The sequence below is a fragment of the Phoca vitulina genome, unplaced genomic scaffold (assembly GCF_004348235.1).
Source record: "Phoca vitulina isolate PV1807 unplaced genomic scaffold, GSC_HSeal_1.0 scaffold2, whole genome shotgun sequence".
Taxonomy (NCBI): domain Eukaryota; kingdom Metazoa; phylum Chordata; class Mammalia; order Carnivora; family Phocidae; genus Phoca; species Phoca vitulina.
This window is the reverse complement of record NW_022589705.1, coordinates 87742390-87758538: the sequence shown is the minus strand read 5'-3', so window position 1 is coordinate 87758538 and position 16149 is coordinate 87742390. Positions and strand designations below refer to the sequence as shown.

General features: G+C 56.4%; 1 protein-coding gene across 2 annotated transcripts in view; it reads left to right on the top strand.

Annotated features, from left to right (window-relative positions):
- PAX7 (paired box 7) overlaps positions 1-16149 on the top strand; it is a 93884-nt gene that overhangs the window by 2945 nt on the left and 74790 nt on the right. Inside the window, exons 3-4 of one of the 2 annotated variants that reach the window (XM_032418239.1) lie at positions 562-691; positions 1636-1764. In XM_032418239.1, coding sequence (XP_032274130.1) covers positions 562-691; positions 1636-1764 — 259 coding nt within the window. Of the gene's footprint in view, positions 1-561; positions 692-1629; positions 1765-16149 lie in introns of both variants that reach the window. The other variant, XM_032418232.1, reaches the window with a different exon arrangement.

The following is a 16149-nucleotide window of genomic DNA, read 5'->3' as shown; positions in this document are numbered from 1 at the left end:
CCTTCCCATGGTTGGGGGATCCTGGTTGTGGCCCCTCTCACTACCTTGTGTCATCCAACACCACTGGGGTGTCCAAATGCTTCCTATGGAAAGTACAGGAAGAGGGTGTCCTCACCCCCAGATGTCCCTCTCATTATTTGGATTTCTAGGGGATAAGATAACTGAGGTTCCAGGTTGCCCAGGACTTTGAGGCCAACGAGTCATCCCTGGGCTGCCCCTACATCTGCCCCGACCCCCAGCATCATCCCAGACTAAGGGAAATCTCCCCCCTCAGTCTTGCCTGAAATAGTGAGCGGGGCGGTGGGCGGGGGGGATCCCAAGAGTCCTAATTAGGTTCTATCTTATTACCTATGACTACCCTATGCACCTGGCTGCCTTCCTTGGAGCCAGGCACAGGTTTTGTGAAAGGGTAAAGCCAATCTCCGAAGGGGGGAAAGGGGAGGGACATGGGAACCAGAGCCACCAGCCTGGCCTGGGGCTCTTGGGAGTTTGATATTAAAAGTGTCTCCCTCCCCCCAACCCCATCTTTCCACTCCTGCTCTCCCACCTCCACCTCTGAAGCAGGTGGCGACTCCGGATGTGGAGAAAAAGATCGAGGAGTACAAGAGGGAAAACCCAGGCATGTTCAGCTGGGAGATCCGAGACAGGCTGCTGAAGGACGGACACTGTGACCGCAGCACCGTGCCCTCAGGTGAGAAGGCAGCTGAGCCGGCCAAGCACAGTCTGGCCGGGTGCCGGCTGAACGGGGCTGAAGGCGGGACAGGACAGGACGGAAGGTGATGAATGATGGGGAGCTCCAAGGAGAGTTGTGAGGAAAGGGAGCAGGAATGAAGAGTTAGGGCAAAGGAGGGGATCAAAACCGAAAGGAAGATGGACGGACAGAAGGAACAAAGAAAAGAGAGAAAATTAGGAAAGAGAGAGAGAGGAGAAAGAAGAAAGAGAGGAGGAAGGAGGGAAGGAAGGAGGGACAGAAGGAGGCACAGAAGGGGCAAAAAGTTATCCTGTAAGGCTGGGTGATAACAGGAGCTCCCTTGAGGCTTTCTTTCTCAGAGAAGTGGCCTAGAGAGATGGGTCCGTCCTAGGAGGGTTGATCTCCATGGGCTCCCTGGACCCCTTTCCCCAAGTCACTCTTTCTGTTCTGTCAGTGCCACCAGCCAGCAGTGGCTCCCAAGGAGGCCTCCACCACGCTGCCCGTGAGACAGAAAGCGGCCTGGGATGGATGTGCGCGTGTGCACATGTGTGTGGGGGGCATCCAGGCATGCAGCGAGGGGACACACACCTGGGTGTAGAGGTGGCAGCCACAGCGGCTGGAGGGCCTCTGGCAAGGTCCTGGGGAAGTGGGTGTGGGTGTGAATGCATCTAGGCGATGTGACCGTGTCAGGCACAAGTGTGTGCAAGGAGGAGTATAGGAATGCCACCGTGAGAGTGTCCCAGGGGAGTCAGCTTCCCTAGCCAGCGACTGTACTTGGATGTAAACGCTTAAATGGGGGGGGGGGGTTGTCAGTGGGTGTGAATCCCCTTGCAGTGTGTTGCAGGGACGGACTGCGTTGCTTTCTCCTGGGGGCCCAGGTCGCCCGGCTCCAATGCCCCAACAACTTATACTTGCTCTTTTGCCTTTGAATTTCTGAGGTTTAGTGAGTTCGATTAGCCGCGTGCTCAGAATCAAGTTCGGGAAGAAAGAGGAGGAGGATGAAGCGGACAAGAAGGAGGACGACGGCGAGAAGAAAGCCAAGCACAGCATCGACGGCATCCTGGGCGACAAAGGTAGGGAACCTCCGAGGGGGGGCGAACCCCGCATCCCCGCGCGCGAGGGTGCGGGCCAGTGGTTGGCTTCCGCCGCCCAAGGCTAGCGACAGCACTTTAGCGGGCGGACTCGCAGCCCCGGGCGGAGCCGGGAGTCCCTCGGGGTTTGCGGAGGGCGCCCCCTCAGTGTGCCCCGGACTAGGGCAGAGCGCGGAGCCCGGGCGCAGACGGCCTTGGTGTCCCCGGGGAGCCGGCTGCAGGTTGGTGCACTGCGCGCCGCTGAGCGCACGAGCCCCGCGCGCAGGGCCTGGCCGGGCACTCCGGGGCGTGCGCCCTGCGGGGCCCGCGTTTTGGCGGCTAGTCCCAGTCCCGGTGTGGATCTATTATTTATAGGACGCTTGGACAAGGGGGCGGGGGGCGAGGAAGGAGGAGCCGGCCTGCGGCTCCCTAAATGAATTTGTTAACCAGACCCGCACACGCTCTCTAAACGGTCCCTTGAAACCCTGCCTGACAGTTGACTGACCGCTGCAATCAATAAAAATTAGCGAGGCCCGCCGCCTAACCCTCAGCCCCGCGTTGCCAGGGCCCGAACCGAGAGCGTGGCGGGTGGGTGCAGATGGGTGCACCAGTCAGGCACTTGCCTCTGGCGGGGCCAGTCGTTGAGACCAAGTTCCCCAACGCCCAGGATCGGAGGATCTCAGGCGGGGAGAAAGCTTCCGACTGCACCCACCCTCTCCCCCCTTGCAGCGCCGCTGCCCCACCGGCTGGAGTCTGAGCCTTGCGCCCCGCTTTTTCTCCGGTCTGCTAGGGAAGGCGTTTATCTTTCAAGCGCCTGCACACCCGGGGAAGGGGAGTGTGCTTGTATTTATTGGCAGGGGAAGTTTCGGGAGAAGGGAAAGTCTTCCTCATTATCCCCTCCCCTTGAAGTTCTCTTTGAGACTTGGTAAGCGTGCCTTAAGTGGGGGAGGGAGGGTGAGAAACAGAAGTAGAAGGCCCAGAGTCACAAAGACTGGCTGGGGAAAAGAAGCGAGCTCACAAACGGGCATGCCGGGAGGCAGCAGCAGACAGGAAAGACAGTGGTCACGCAAACCTGCAAAGCGCTCGCTTTGGAAAAAGTCGGGGAGTTCCCCAAACCTGGAAACTTGTAAAGAGCACATTTGGCTTGAATTTCTTTCCAGAGGTGTCTCAGGGTACCCCTCTCCTTGCCTCCCGTGAACTCCTCGCCCAGGTCTCTCTCTCCAGTTGTCAGTAGTCTCTCCCAACCTTGAAGATGAACTTCACAGACAAAGCCCGCTTCCAAAGACAACACCCAGGAAGGCCCAGCCCCCACAGGCCTGGTTGAGGGGGAAGGTGGGAGGAGGGGCAGGGGCAGCCCCTTTGAGAGAGCAGCCTAGAGCTGGGGAAGGGGCGGGCTACTGACATTCAGGGCCCCAAGTGGAGCCCTGTCCCGCCAGGGACAAAAGGGCGAGGGATGAAAGCGAGCGAGCTGTGCCTGGCACCCCGCTGTGCCGGGCCGGCCTCGAAGCCTCGGGTCTGCAGTGGGAAGTGCCCCTGTGCTGCTGAAGAGCCCCAGGCTTGGCGGAGGCAGCCCAGAGCCCTGGGACCCCTGCGGGGGGACCCACTCCTGACTTCAGTTTGTATCGGAAAGGGACTTGGTTGGACTTCTTTTTTGTGGGGTGGGGCACATTGAACTTGAAATGATCTTTCCTGGAGAAATACCACACAGCAGACACCGTTTCTGAGAAGTACCGGGGAGAGGCAGAAGGAGGTTTGGTTTTATTTGGAGACACTTTAGTGTGTGTGTGTGTGTGTGTGTGTGTGTGTGTGTGTGTGTGTGGCGGGGGTTTGTCCAGCTCAGTCTGTGAGGAAGCAAAATAAGTCTTTTCTGAGAAAGAAGGAAAGGAGAGGAAAGGGATAGAAAGCCTGTGCTTTGGGGATCCCTTTGGCTCCAGGGAGTTCGGGTGCTTCTGGCGCGGGTCAGGGCTTACAAAACTGGCTCACGGGCAGCTTCGCTGGAGAGAGGATTTCCCTGCAGCAGAACCAGGAAGCTCCAAATCTCCAAGGGTTTAGGAGGAGCCTGGCGGTTCCAGATGGGGAGGCAGAGAGCACAGGAGCTGAGTCTGGAGAGGAGCTGCAGAAACGAAATGGAATCCGTGGGTCTGGTATCCAGAGAGCCTGGCAGGTTTTGAGTGACAGTGGGCACATCGGGCGCTGGGACCGTGAGCTGGAATGGCTGCATAAGCGCATGTGACTCTCTGGGTGGCTGTTTGTCCGTGGGCCTTTGGATCATTGTGCCGTGGGTCGTATTCTGTGCAAGTGGGGTTCTGCGTGGATGTGCAGGGTGACTGTACGTGGGTGGGAATGGGCAGAATGACAGTGGGGATGAGGGAGGGTTGTCTGTCCCTCCGGGGACAAAACATATCGGCCCCCTGAGTACCTGGGTCAGTAGGCAGGCATCCCAGTGAACCACCCAGCTGGAACCTCTCCTCTCTCTCCCAGGCCCCAGCCATCAGTTTCATGGCCAAGTTAAAAGTGAAAAGACCTCCTAACCTCCACCCAAGTCGACCAGGTGGGGAGAGGCAGAGATGCCTCAAAGGGCAGAGCAGGGGGAGGGGTGCACACCCACAAACTTTGTTTTGGTTTCTTGCTCTTGACAAATGCTTTCTCCGGGGGTTGCCCCTCTCATGGCGGGGAGCCTTCCAAGAAGGGGTTTAAGAGCTCTCCTCTTTAAGCGCTAAAGAGAGATCCCTCCCTGAGTCCGTTTTTCCCTATCGTCCGCTTGGCATTTAATAATGTTAAGACTTATTAGAGCTGGTAATGAAAACTGGGGCTGCTGAATAGGAAACTGTGTTGCAGAAGGGTGTTATAGCTCCCAGGCATGGTAAGAAACTATTTATCCGCAATCAGTCCTCACTCTCAGAGTTTGAAGCACAAACGTTAAGTTGAAGGGTTTTAAAGCAGATTAAATTGAGCTTTTATTTCTGTGCACTTTCATCTCTGAACAGCTCACTCCTGCTCCCCTTGGGCTGATATTCATGAGGCTGTTCATATTTTTTTTTTTCTCTTATCCTTGTTAAGACTGAGTTATTAGGATTGTTGGTTGTGAGAATTTCAGACCACAGCGGATAGGGGCTCCAGCCATGCTCTGCTCACCTGGAGAGGGAAATGGACAGTTCCTTGCCCTCATCCACTTGGACTCTCTTCTCCTCACCCCTTCTCGGAGAATCAGGGGAGACAGACCAGAGACCCAACCGGGAAAGGATTTGAGGAGGAATGGGAAAGAAAAAGATTTTCCTAGCTTGAGCCCAGGGAGACTCTGGTGGGAAATTTGATAGGGGTTTGCAAAAAGTCAAACCATTTCTCTGCGGGAGCTAAGGGAGTCAGTGTGAAGAAATAATAATAATTTTAAAAAGGCAATAACAACAGCAATAAACAATAAGAACACCAAAGCCTCATGCATCTGACAATGTACAAACTTAGGCTGAAACTGACCAGATCAGACATGGGGCTCCACCTGGGTCTCTAGGGTACAACGCCCAGAGAGGTCACAGTTAATATGAAATAAGGGGGGGGGTGTCACAAGATTTAAAAGAAGAAGAGCGTGCATTTCCTCTATGGGGAGAAGTGCCATTGTCAAAGTCCATCCAAGAATTTGCCGACTTCCCGGGTATGAAAGACCATCTGGGGTGGGGGCCGAAGGTGGTGTGTGTGAGGCAGATCTGTGTTTCTGTGCATTTTTCCTTAATTTATTTTTAAAGCAGCAAACTTACAGGTGTGGAGTGGGAGATGACCGAGAAGGCTCGGAAAGGAGGGGAGAGCCCGAAGTGTCGGTTTTAGACACTTGTAAAAGGAGGTGGGAAACAATTTAATTTGGCAGGGCCGCGAGCTGCTAATGCGGTTTTCGGTCGTTTGCTACACTGGAGGAAGCTGTTTTGATTGTGTGTACAAGGACCTGCCAAATTTAATTAGGCTCCGGGGGAGCGCATGAATAGGGGAAGGGGGGCACAGCTCCCCTCAGCCCACACCGTTTTTTTTTTTCCCCCGGCTTCACACCTGGAAGGGGCATTGTTTACCGGATAGGCGAGATCGGCAGAGGGAAGGGGAGGAGGCGTAGAGGGAGAGGGGCCTGGGAAGAGGGAGTGAGGGAGGGGACAGAGATAGTCCATTTATCAAGAAACAATCTGCATTGATTTAAACCAACAAGTTCCCTCCTCTGTAAATGTGTGTTTAGAGAAAGGTAATTGACACTCCACCAAATCAAAGGATTACCCCGGGTTGGCAATCTAATCAAACAGAGTCCAGGCGGGATTTGAGGCTGTTCAGAGTGGGATCAGCTTCGCATAATGGGGGCTCGGAGGAAGATGGGAGGGTGTCAGGCAATTCCCCGGCTTTAGGCTGCGCTCAGTGGTGGATATTCAGTGAGACCAGAGGGAGAGAGGGAGGGGGGACGAGGGCTCCGCCGCGCCCGGGCAGTGGGGGGATGGGGTGAGCGGAGAGGGGGCGAGCCCACACTGGGCCGACAAGACTCCCCCTTTCTTCCCTCCATCCCCCCAACCGAAGAAGAGAGAGGGGAAGGAGGGAGCTGAGACTAACGAAGAACAACAATGAGATAAGTATTACAAAGGCAAACACTGGCGCTCGCTCTCTCGCTCGCTCGCAGCCCTGGAACCCGCGGTAAATAAACAAAGTCGGCAAACTGTTTGCCAGATAAACTCGTGCCTAAATCGAGTGTGACGGGCAAGGAGAGTAGAGACAGAAGGAGATAAGGTTGGAGGGGGAATGAACGAACATAATCTAATAGAAGACATTTAGCAAACAAACTTGAAACAAGGGAGAACAGGCGAGCGGAGGGTAATTATCCGCCCCAGAGATCGAGGGAAGCCTTTGGAGGGCTGGGGGGGCGGTGGCGGGGGGGGGGCAGGAGCCGCGGAAGAGATGCGTGTTGGGGGGGTGCCTTTGGGACTCCACGGGGAACCGGGAGAGGGTCCCCAGGGCCTGCAGAGGAAGGGCTGGGCTCCCAGATTGAGGTTCCCGCGCAGCCCCAGTCTCCCGAACGCGTTTCTAAACGGGGTGAGGTCTCCCGCCGCGAAGGCGTGCGGGTTTTATGTTCACCTCCGGGCACGCACCGCCACACACCGGCTGTTTGGAGGCGTTTGTACCTAAAAGACTCGTGTGCTCGGCACAGCGGTGAAAGGAATTAGATATTTACCAGTTTGAAATAAGCCTGGCTAAGAAGAGAGGAGAGAGAGAGAGAGAGAGGGACATTGAAAAGATGAGGCTGGGGGAAGACTTCAAACGAATTCATCATTTGGAATGGTGGAGGGGAGATTTACCAGACAGTATTGGGAAGTTATTTAGATATTAATAACACATTTTCCTGAGGCGCGACCACGGCAGCCATCTGCGCTGCTCTTGGAGCTATTTGGCTGGGTGAAATATGGGCGTCTCAAATGTTGGGAAGAGATAAGGCAATCAGGCTAACCCTGGTCCTAAGACGGCATCTCGGCGTTAAACCCGGATTAACCTCCCCCCACCCCCGCCGCCCCCTCCCCTTTCACAGCTTTCCAAATTTTTCAGTGGAATTTACATGGAAGGATTTAAAAGCACATATAACAGTAGACTTAAAGCAGTACGGTGATTATTTGGGCTTTTTTTTTTTTTAAAGAATGTCTTTCTGAAAATGAGAGTTGTCACACACTACATTTTATATAAATAATATTATATAAAAACACGTCTATTTTTATATAGGGAGAGAGGGCAAATGAGATTTCCTTCCAGGTTGCCTCTTTGGAGTTCCCGTTTGCCATCATGGGCAAAGTTGATGAGGGCTTGGTTCCTAATGGGCACCTACAGAAACCTGAAATGTATAAGGCCCCCTGGCTCTGGCCCAAGAGCTCGCCTAAAGCCAGACAGAACTCACACCCACAGAAGAGACCCAGAAGTGCCTGGTGAGGGGAAGCCTTCCTACTGTTAGGAGCACAGCGGAGAAACCCCAAAGGGGAGATGCTTCTGGGGTTTTGGGGCCTTGAAGGCCATGACTAAGATGGGGGGGCACATTCCAGGAATTCCAGAAAAATAGCTCTTCCCCCTCTCCCACCCCAGACTAATGAGGTAATTAGGAAACCCAGTTGGGGATGGGGATAAGAGGGGATTGGAAGGTTGGGTTGCCCCCCTCAGTTTTTGCTGTCCTACGCCTTCCTTCTTTTTCCCCCTCCCCCCAACTCTGGCTGAAAGAGGAAAAGGTGGAAGTGGGGTCAGCGCTTTCTGACCTGCTCTGGAGCGATTGGCCCCGGCTGGGGTCGGGCAGGGGGAGGGAGGGAACTTGCCTTCCCAAATCGAATCAAGGCAGAACGGTGACCTAAGGGGGAAACTTCGCCATTAGTAGATAGATCTCTCCAAAAACTTCAAACAGAGTGGGGTGGGGGTGGGGGGAAGGGAGCGGTGAAGCAGGGTAGGCAGAGGCCAGGCAGGGAAGGGGTCCAGAAAGAGAGCACAGAGGGGACCAGGAGCCTGCGAAGGGGAGGGGCCTGGAGGAGGAAGAGAAAGGGTCGAGGGCAAAGGGGAGGTGGGGGCCAAAGGAAGGGGTGTAGGGAAGGGGACGCCAAAGGGGGGGTTGGCTGCACTTGGAACTTCAGCCCCGGGGGAGAAGAAAGGCTTCCCCGCACTGCAGCTTCAGGAGGGATGAGGGGAGGAGTGTGCACCCCAAGTCAGGCTTCGAGGAGGAGGCCCCAGGGGCATTCCAGGGCACCTGGGGCGCTCGTGCTTGGCCCTCTGGTGGGCAGCTGAGTGAGGGTGGGTTTCGAGGACCGCAGAGCACTGCAAGCTTGCTGAGGAAGGATCCCTCTGGTTTCCCTGAGACTGCGGGTCAGCTAATGGTCCAAGATTTGGTCGCCGGGGTCCTGGCTGGGCGCTGGGCCTGAGCCCAGGGCGAGAGCAAGAGAGGGATGGCAGAGACCAGGGAGACACAGAGCCACAGAGGTGGCACGAGAGAGAGTCAGAAAGGAGGAGAACAGCAACAGGGGGGAGAGAGGGAGAACGCTGTGCGCTGTGCGCTGGAAAATTAAAGAGTGAGAAAGTCGGAGCGCGGCCCTAAGAGAACCTGCCTGGAGCGTTCCAGGACGTTGAGAAATGCAGAGGGACCGAGAGGGGCGCAGAGCAGCAGGGAGAAAGACAAAAGGACGCAGAGTCACCGAGAGGCTGGCCTGGGACAGGCAGATCAGGAGAAACCGCGGGACCTGGAGCCAGCCCGCGGGAGAGCGCGGGCGGAGAGGGCGAGCGCGCAAAGCTGGGCGGCGGCGGGAGGCGGGCTAGCGGCTGTCGTCCTTTTGATCCTCGGCGGCTTCCCCTTATCAGAAGCGCTTTCGGTGACACCGGCACAAAGGCAGTTCATCATATTACAGCGCGGCCCGGCGGCTCGCTGCGATCCTGCCGCTTAATTAGAGGCGAGCGAGTGGGGCCGGCGGAGCGGGAGGGAGGCCGACCCCGAGGTGGGGGCTTGAGCTCCGCGCTCCGAGCCGGAGTGCTGGGAAGGGGCCGGCCCCGAGAGCCGGGCCCAGTCGGGACTAGGAACAAGGAGGGGGGCGGGCGGGGAACCCTTATTCAGAGCGCTGCTAAATAAACAGGCCTGTCGGGGTCTCACTGCCGGAGAGGGAGGCTCGCTGCCTTCCGGGTTTTAGCCCCAGCTTTGGGAAGGGGTGGCGCGCAGGCCCGCTGCCGCACTCCCTGGCTTCCCACGCTGCAGAATGGAGGGTGAGTAAAGGCGAGGTTGCAACCTTGAAGAGCTGATGGCTTCGTGCTGCTCTGGGCCCAGTTCATACCCACGGGTTCCCAGCGGCTGCGTGCCTCATTCCCTCCTCCTGAGGCATGCCCTGTCTCCCTCTGAAGCCAGCTGCGCTAGGCAGGAGGAGTTGGCAGGGGCAGAGTGCACGTGGTGGGCCCGAGAAGTGTCTATCCTGCCCCCAGCTCATGAGCAATGTCATCTTGGACAACTTGCTCAATTTCTCTGGGTCTCAGTTTTCTCCCATGAAAGCCAGAGAACTGGACTGAGTCAAAGCTTCTTGTCCTTTTGGGGGAGCCCAGACCCCTTGGAGAATTGGATAAAATGGAAAAAAAAAAACTGGCCAATCATACAAGTCCATACATTCAGAATTTTGCCTACAGTATAAAGGGGCCTCTGGGCCTCTAGAGGCCACACCCCCTTAGGAACCTGGAATCTGCAAGTTTCCTGGTGACTCCAATATTCTCGGGGGAGCAGCTCATCCCCGGAGCAGGAGCCCAGGAGCTCAGGATGAGGAGATGGAATTGGGGGGAGGGAGGAGGGTAGAGTTTGAGGCTGAAAGCCTGCCCTCCATCTGGCCCTTGCTGCTTCCTCCCCTTTCCAAAACAGAGGCAGCAGAGCCCACCCCCCCCCATTCATTTGTTGGAAGCGTCCTTTTCGGGGGATAAAATGAGCAAAAACCCTGTTTTCCCCTTTTGTCTGTCCCACAAAAAAAAAAAAAGGCAGAAAGAAAGAAAAAGAAATTGCAATTTGTTTCAAAGGGTTAATTTCTTCAGTCTGTGAAATTTTGTTGAGCACCTACTATGTACCAGACATTGCGTTAAGTGCCCAGGAGTACCTGAGACATCAGGAAGGTCCCGGCCTTCAGAGAGTTTTGAGCCAGGTGGTTGAGACAGAAAATAAACAAGCCTACGATGAACAGACCTGCCTCAGTGCATGTGTCTCTGGGCGTGTTTACCTGGGTCTCTGTGTGTGCCTGCCCCCTTGCCAGGCTGCCTGTATGTTTTGGTGTTTGTGAGTGTTGCCTCTGTGTGTGTGTGTGCGCGCGCGCTCGCGGGTCTGCGTGTGCGTGCAACAACAGGATGTGTCTGGGGCCAGAGCCGGATATGGCAGGCAGCCCCCAACCTGGCTTCAGGAGTCACAGGCATCCGACAGGGCCTGGGAGCGCCCTGGGTTCGAGCTGAGAGGAGTAGGTAAGGAGAGGCCGGCCGCTGGGCTCCGGAGCCTCTCCCCTTTACTGTGCTCTTTGTCTGCCGCCGCAACAAGATCAAACAGACCCTAGGACCGGACAGAAAAAGGGGTGGGGCGTCAGCCCAAGAAGTAGCTTGGAAAACTCCACCCTGAACTTTTCTGGGGTCTTTTCCATGGGACCCAGACCCAGAGGAGCCCCATTTGAGGGCGTAGCTGCCTTTCCGTTGCCAGCCTCCGTGGGGTAACAGGTGGAGAGGGTCCACTCCTGGTTCGAATTACACTTGTGGGTCTCTAGGCGACTGGGGAAGGTGGAAAGAAGGCAACATTTGGGGAAGTTTTGTGGGGTGTCCTGTGTTTGGGTGGTGTGTTGTGTATACTTCTGCGTGGAGATTGTGTGTCTGGGATCAAGCCCTTCGGTTCCCTGGAAACGTACCTGTCCTATAGTCCGCACCGGATTTATCTGGGCTGCACAAAAATCAGATTCAGAGTTCGCCCGCAGAGCAGCAACTTTGGGGTTGGTAGGAGTCAGGGGGAGTTCCAAGGAGCCTTCTAGGACTCTGTCATCCCCAGTGGAAGGCTGCAGGAGAGCTTCTTTCTCCTGCACTCTCTTGTAACCACAGAACCAACTCCCACTGTTGGTGCAGAGGCAGAATGGAGGAACCTGGAACTTTCCAGCCCGACTTTGCATGAACCCCTCCACCCCCTGTCCACCCCCTCCACCCCCTTGCTCCTCATCCTTGCAATTTTTTCTCCTTACCTGGACTTCTCGAGCTCAGATTCGCACTCTTTGGGGAATCAAAAGTCCTACAGAAAGAAAGAAATTCCGATGTATGTGTGTGTGAGAAAGGGCGCAGCTAGGAGATGCCCCTCTGCTTTCTTCTACCGCTTTTTGTCCCCTCCGCCCCAGTCTATACCCCTTCCTCTATTATGGTCCCTCCAGCTGCCAGCAAATTCCCGCCCTCTCCCATCTTTAGTGATGGGGTAAGATTCTGAATTATGGCGCTGGCATTTCTGGGATTGATTGGAGGTGCTGGGAGTGAACCCTAATTAAAGAGGCTCTGGAACTTTCTTTAATAAATGAGGGATGGACAACTTTCCTCTGTCGGGAGTCGAACTGTGCTCAGGTAGGGACTTTCCCTTCGATGGCCTATACAGGTGACAGGACGAAGTGTAGCTGGTGCGCTCAGAGCTTTGCGCCAGGGGGCGATTAGCGCTGTAAAAGCGTCTCCGCCCCCCTTGCTAAAAACAAACAAACAAGCAAACAAACAAAAACACCTTTCCCCCTTTTGGCTGCAGGGTAGGTTTGAATGCTGGGAACTCATCTTCTGCCGCGGAGCCCGCCTCAGTGACTTCCAGGGCCCCGAGCCTCAGTTTCCCCGTCTGATTAGTGGGGATAACAGCCCCTCCCCACGTCCTGAGGCCGGAGGAAGTAAGGGCGGGGAAGGCTCCTTGGAAACTGGTCAGCGGGTCCCAGGAGGGGGAGAGGGAGGCTCCAGGAGTTTCTCCTCCCCCAGCCGCACCGCCCCCCCCCCCCGCAGTCCCCGCTCGCGCCTCAATGGCCACTTTAGAAATACAAACAACTTTAGAAATAAAGTAACCAAACCCCGAAAGGGGCTTTGAAGGGGCGAATGCCTGGTGGCGCTTTACTATGGTGTGGGCCGAGGCCCCGGCCTAATCCCGCTTTCATTTTCACCGACGGCCGCGGGGGAAGCGCTCCCGGCCTCCTGGCCCCTCAGGAGGCTGATTAGGCCACAAAGAGCCCCCATTATCCCAAGAAGAAAACCGGGGGCGGCGCGGGGCGGGGGGAGCGGGGGGAGCGGGCCGCCCGCGCCCGGGCTATTGACTTAGTGGATGAAGTCAAGAGCGGGCACGCTGGGAGCCCCGGGGGAGGGGGACGGGGGCGCCGGGCGGGGGGGAGGGGCCGGCCCCGCGCGGGAAGGGGCGGGGAGACCTGAACAAAACAGGACGCACAAAACCCCACAACAAAACCCAAGCTGCGGGCGAGGGAAGCTGGCGGCGGAGAGGGCTTCGTCCCTGGGCTTCTGCTGGGTCAGCTGTCCCGGGCTGGCGGCCCGCGGAGGAGCGGGGTGCGGGGCGGAGGAGCTGGGCCAAGGAGCTGGGCCCGCCGGAGAGGGATTCGGTGGCTTTCGGGGGGGGGGGGGGGGGGAGGAAGGAGAAAGTCACGGCCGGTAAGACTGGTGTATCTGTCGCTGAGCAGCGTGGCGGTGGCTTGGGCACGAGGCTCTGGCTCTCAGAGGCTCCCTTCCTCCTCTGTGAACCTGGGGAGCTGGGTCCAGTGTGGCCACCTGCGGGTCTGTGATGAGGACATCTGGTGGGCAGAGGCCACTCCTCTGAGATGCTCTCTGAATGGTGCTTGAGTTAGGGCTGCTGGGGAGGAGGGAGATGAAGGAGAAAGAGGAGCCCCCTCCCCAGCCTGAAATATCTGGGCGACTTTGAATGAGGTGCCCCTGGAGCCTCAGTGCTCCCACAAAACCGACCCACCCATGATACCTGCAAAGTTCCTGGGGAAAAGTCGGTGGTAGAATTACATAAACCGTAGGGCAAATTAGGAGGCTGGGTAAATAGTATTCCCCAATCCCTTCTATCTCCTCTTCTCCAAGGCCACTCCCCTGTGACTTGAGAAATAATAAGGGCTGTAAATCTATAAGTAATCACCACATTTGGGCTGGGGTGGGGTGGGGGCAGGTGCTGAGCCAGGCGCAAATGAATGGTGTCCCTCCTGATCTAAAAGAAGTAAGTGGGCCCTGCGGGCAGCTCCTCATTCAACAGAAGGCCAGGGGAAAAGGCAGAAACAAACAGAGCCAGTTCTTGGGACCCAACGGACACTGTTAGATATGTGGAGTCATTCCTCCTCAATGAGTTCTGTCCGCTCCCAGCTTTGGTGAACAGGGTGGGGACAGTCAGGGTGAGCCCTATTTGGTGATTGAAGGAGATGGCAGAAACCTCCAGGTGTAGAGGAGGCTGGGGAGGGTATGGGACACAGTCCTCCCATCATATCCACTCCCCAGGGATAGCTGTTCCAAGGATAGCTACTCGCCGTTCCCTTGAAATAAGGGTTAGGTCTAGGCACTGGCTGGAAAGACTTGGAAGTGCTTTGAAGTCACCTTGGCTCTTCATCCCTTCATCCCACAACTGTCTCTTAAGCCTGGCTTCCTGCAGGCTGCTGCCCTGGGAGGTCATACCCCTAGAGCCCAAGTGGTGGGCATCTCCAGGCTGAGTTAAGAAGTTAGGACTTGTTCCAAGTGCGGTGGGGAGCCAAGGAAGAAACTTTAGCAGGAGAGTGATGGATTGAGCAGAGAAGGGACTGGAGAGTGTGGGGAGGCCAGCTAGGAGCTTAGTCCTGCAAGGGGAGTAGGAGAAAGGTACAGAGGAGGTGGAGAGCAGAGGATGGGTGGAGAGATGGTGAGGAGAGATCGCCCCCGCCTGAGAGGGAGGAGGCACTGTTCCAAGACTCCCCTTACCAGATACCTTGGGGTGCTGAGCCTGTGGCTGGCTTCTAGAACAGCTAGCCTGACCCCGGGATTAGAGGACTCCAGGCCAAGATCCCAAAGGGTGAGGCAAAGTTGAACAGGCCTTAGAGCTCATCTGGCCATTTTACAGACGGAAAAGCTGAGGTCCAGAGAGTGTGGCATGAGTGAGCCCAGAGGACAGAAAGGTGACTCTGGTTCGCTGGCAGTTGAAGTCTTGCTCCCAGGAGCTCAGGAGGTACGGGGTGAGGGCATGGGAAGTCTGGGCTTTGTCCATCCCCGCCGCCTGTCACCCTGTGTGCTTAATGTGATGCCTCCTTTTTTTTTTTTTTTTAGTTCCATTTCACAGAGGGGGAAACTGAGGCTCAGAGAGATTTGCTCAAGGAAGTAGGGAGAGGAGGGTTTTCTCCTAATAGTGTCTGTAGGACCCCGAGACCTTTACCCTCAGAGGCCTGGAGGGCACAAGTCCGGCTGCTCTTCCTGTCCCATTGGGACAGTTGCAGCCACCAACACCTGCCCCCATTCTTGAGGAACCCTAGATCCTGTGGCTCCAGCCTGCACCCCCCACTACCACCCACACTCCCAGCGCCCATGAGCACCTGCTGGGATCTTGAGACTTGACAGAAGTCACAGACTTGGCCACCTTCCTGGGAAGAGTCCTCTTCCAGGGAAGAGCAAGGAAAAATAAAGCCCAGAGGAAAAGGACCTGCGGCAGTATTGGGGCTTTTCGTCTGCAAGGCACAATCGGTCTAGTGGTTTTCAAAGTGAGTTCCACGGAGCCTTGGCTTTCTGAGCTGGAGCTTCTGGGGAGATGTAGCAGGCGGGACCCTTGGAGCTCTGACCCTCTGGGCATGTTTGCACTGGAGCTCCGGGAGGAAGTCAAAACCTAGCGTGTTCCCCATGGACAGAGGGAACTCTGGTGAGGCGAGGAGGGGCTTTGTCCAGGAGGAGCAGGGACTACCTCCAAAGGAGGCTGCCCTGGAGGAGGGGGAGGGCCAGAGAAGCTCTGTTTATGCCTGGAATCAGAGCCCCAGGGCTGTGGTTATTGGTCTTCAGAGATAAGCTGATATTGCTTATCTGGTGACAAATGATTCCCTTCCTCTTCTCTTCCCTGCATTAGGGAACTTTCTCTCCTGGCTAGGAGGTCTCTTCGGGAGAACAGACATGGCTGGTCTCCAGACGCTGGGGTCTACGTTTTGAGTCCTTGCTCAGCTTGCTGTGTGACCAGGGAGGGCCGTTACACTCTCTGTGCTTCACTGGGGGGTACCGGTGGTATCATCCTGGCATGGTCCGGGAAGGAGGATTCAATGCAGAGTATAGGAGATGGAAAGATCCGTGAGCAAGGACGGCAAATGGTGTGTCCCAGAGTCATCCTGGTGCTTTTGCAAAGTGTGCACACACACATGGGCACTTGCTTGATTTGGGACATGGGAGAGGAGTGTTTTTTGGGGTGAGCTGCCCTGGTCCATCTGATGGCCACCCCAGTTAAGAGTCACTGGTCCACTGCAACACACCATTTTACGGGTGGAGAAACTGAGGGCCAGAGAGGGGAAGAAACTTGTTCCTTGTTGCACAGCAAATCGGGAACAGAGTCAGAGCGGGGACCCGGTCTCCAGACTGCTCAACCAGGCACCATGAATGGACCATTCTTCCAAAGTCCCTGGGTCCCTCACTTTTATTACTGTCGCCTGCCCCTACTGAGGGTCTGACCAGCAAGGGCACCATGCCAGGAACAAGGGGGCTGTCAGGGCAAGACCCCTGCCTGTCCTGCTGTGCCGGACTTCTGCCCACGCCACGGGCACGGCCTCCCAGACACTCCCTTTCATCTCAGCTCTGGGCGCAGCCCTTACATCCGAAGGGAGCAGTGGGCGATACAAATCGCACTGGACTCATAATCAGCAGGACCCGGCGGAGCCTCCCCACTGCGGGTCCCCCAGGCCCGCTGCTCAC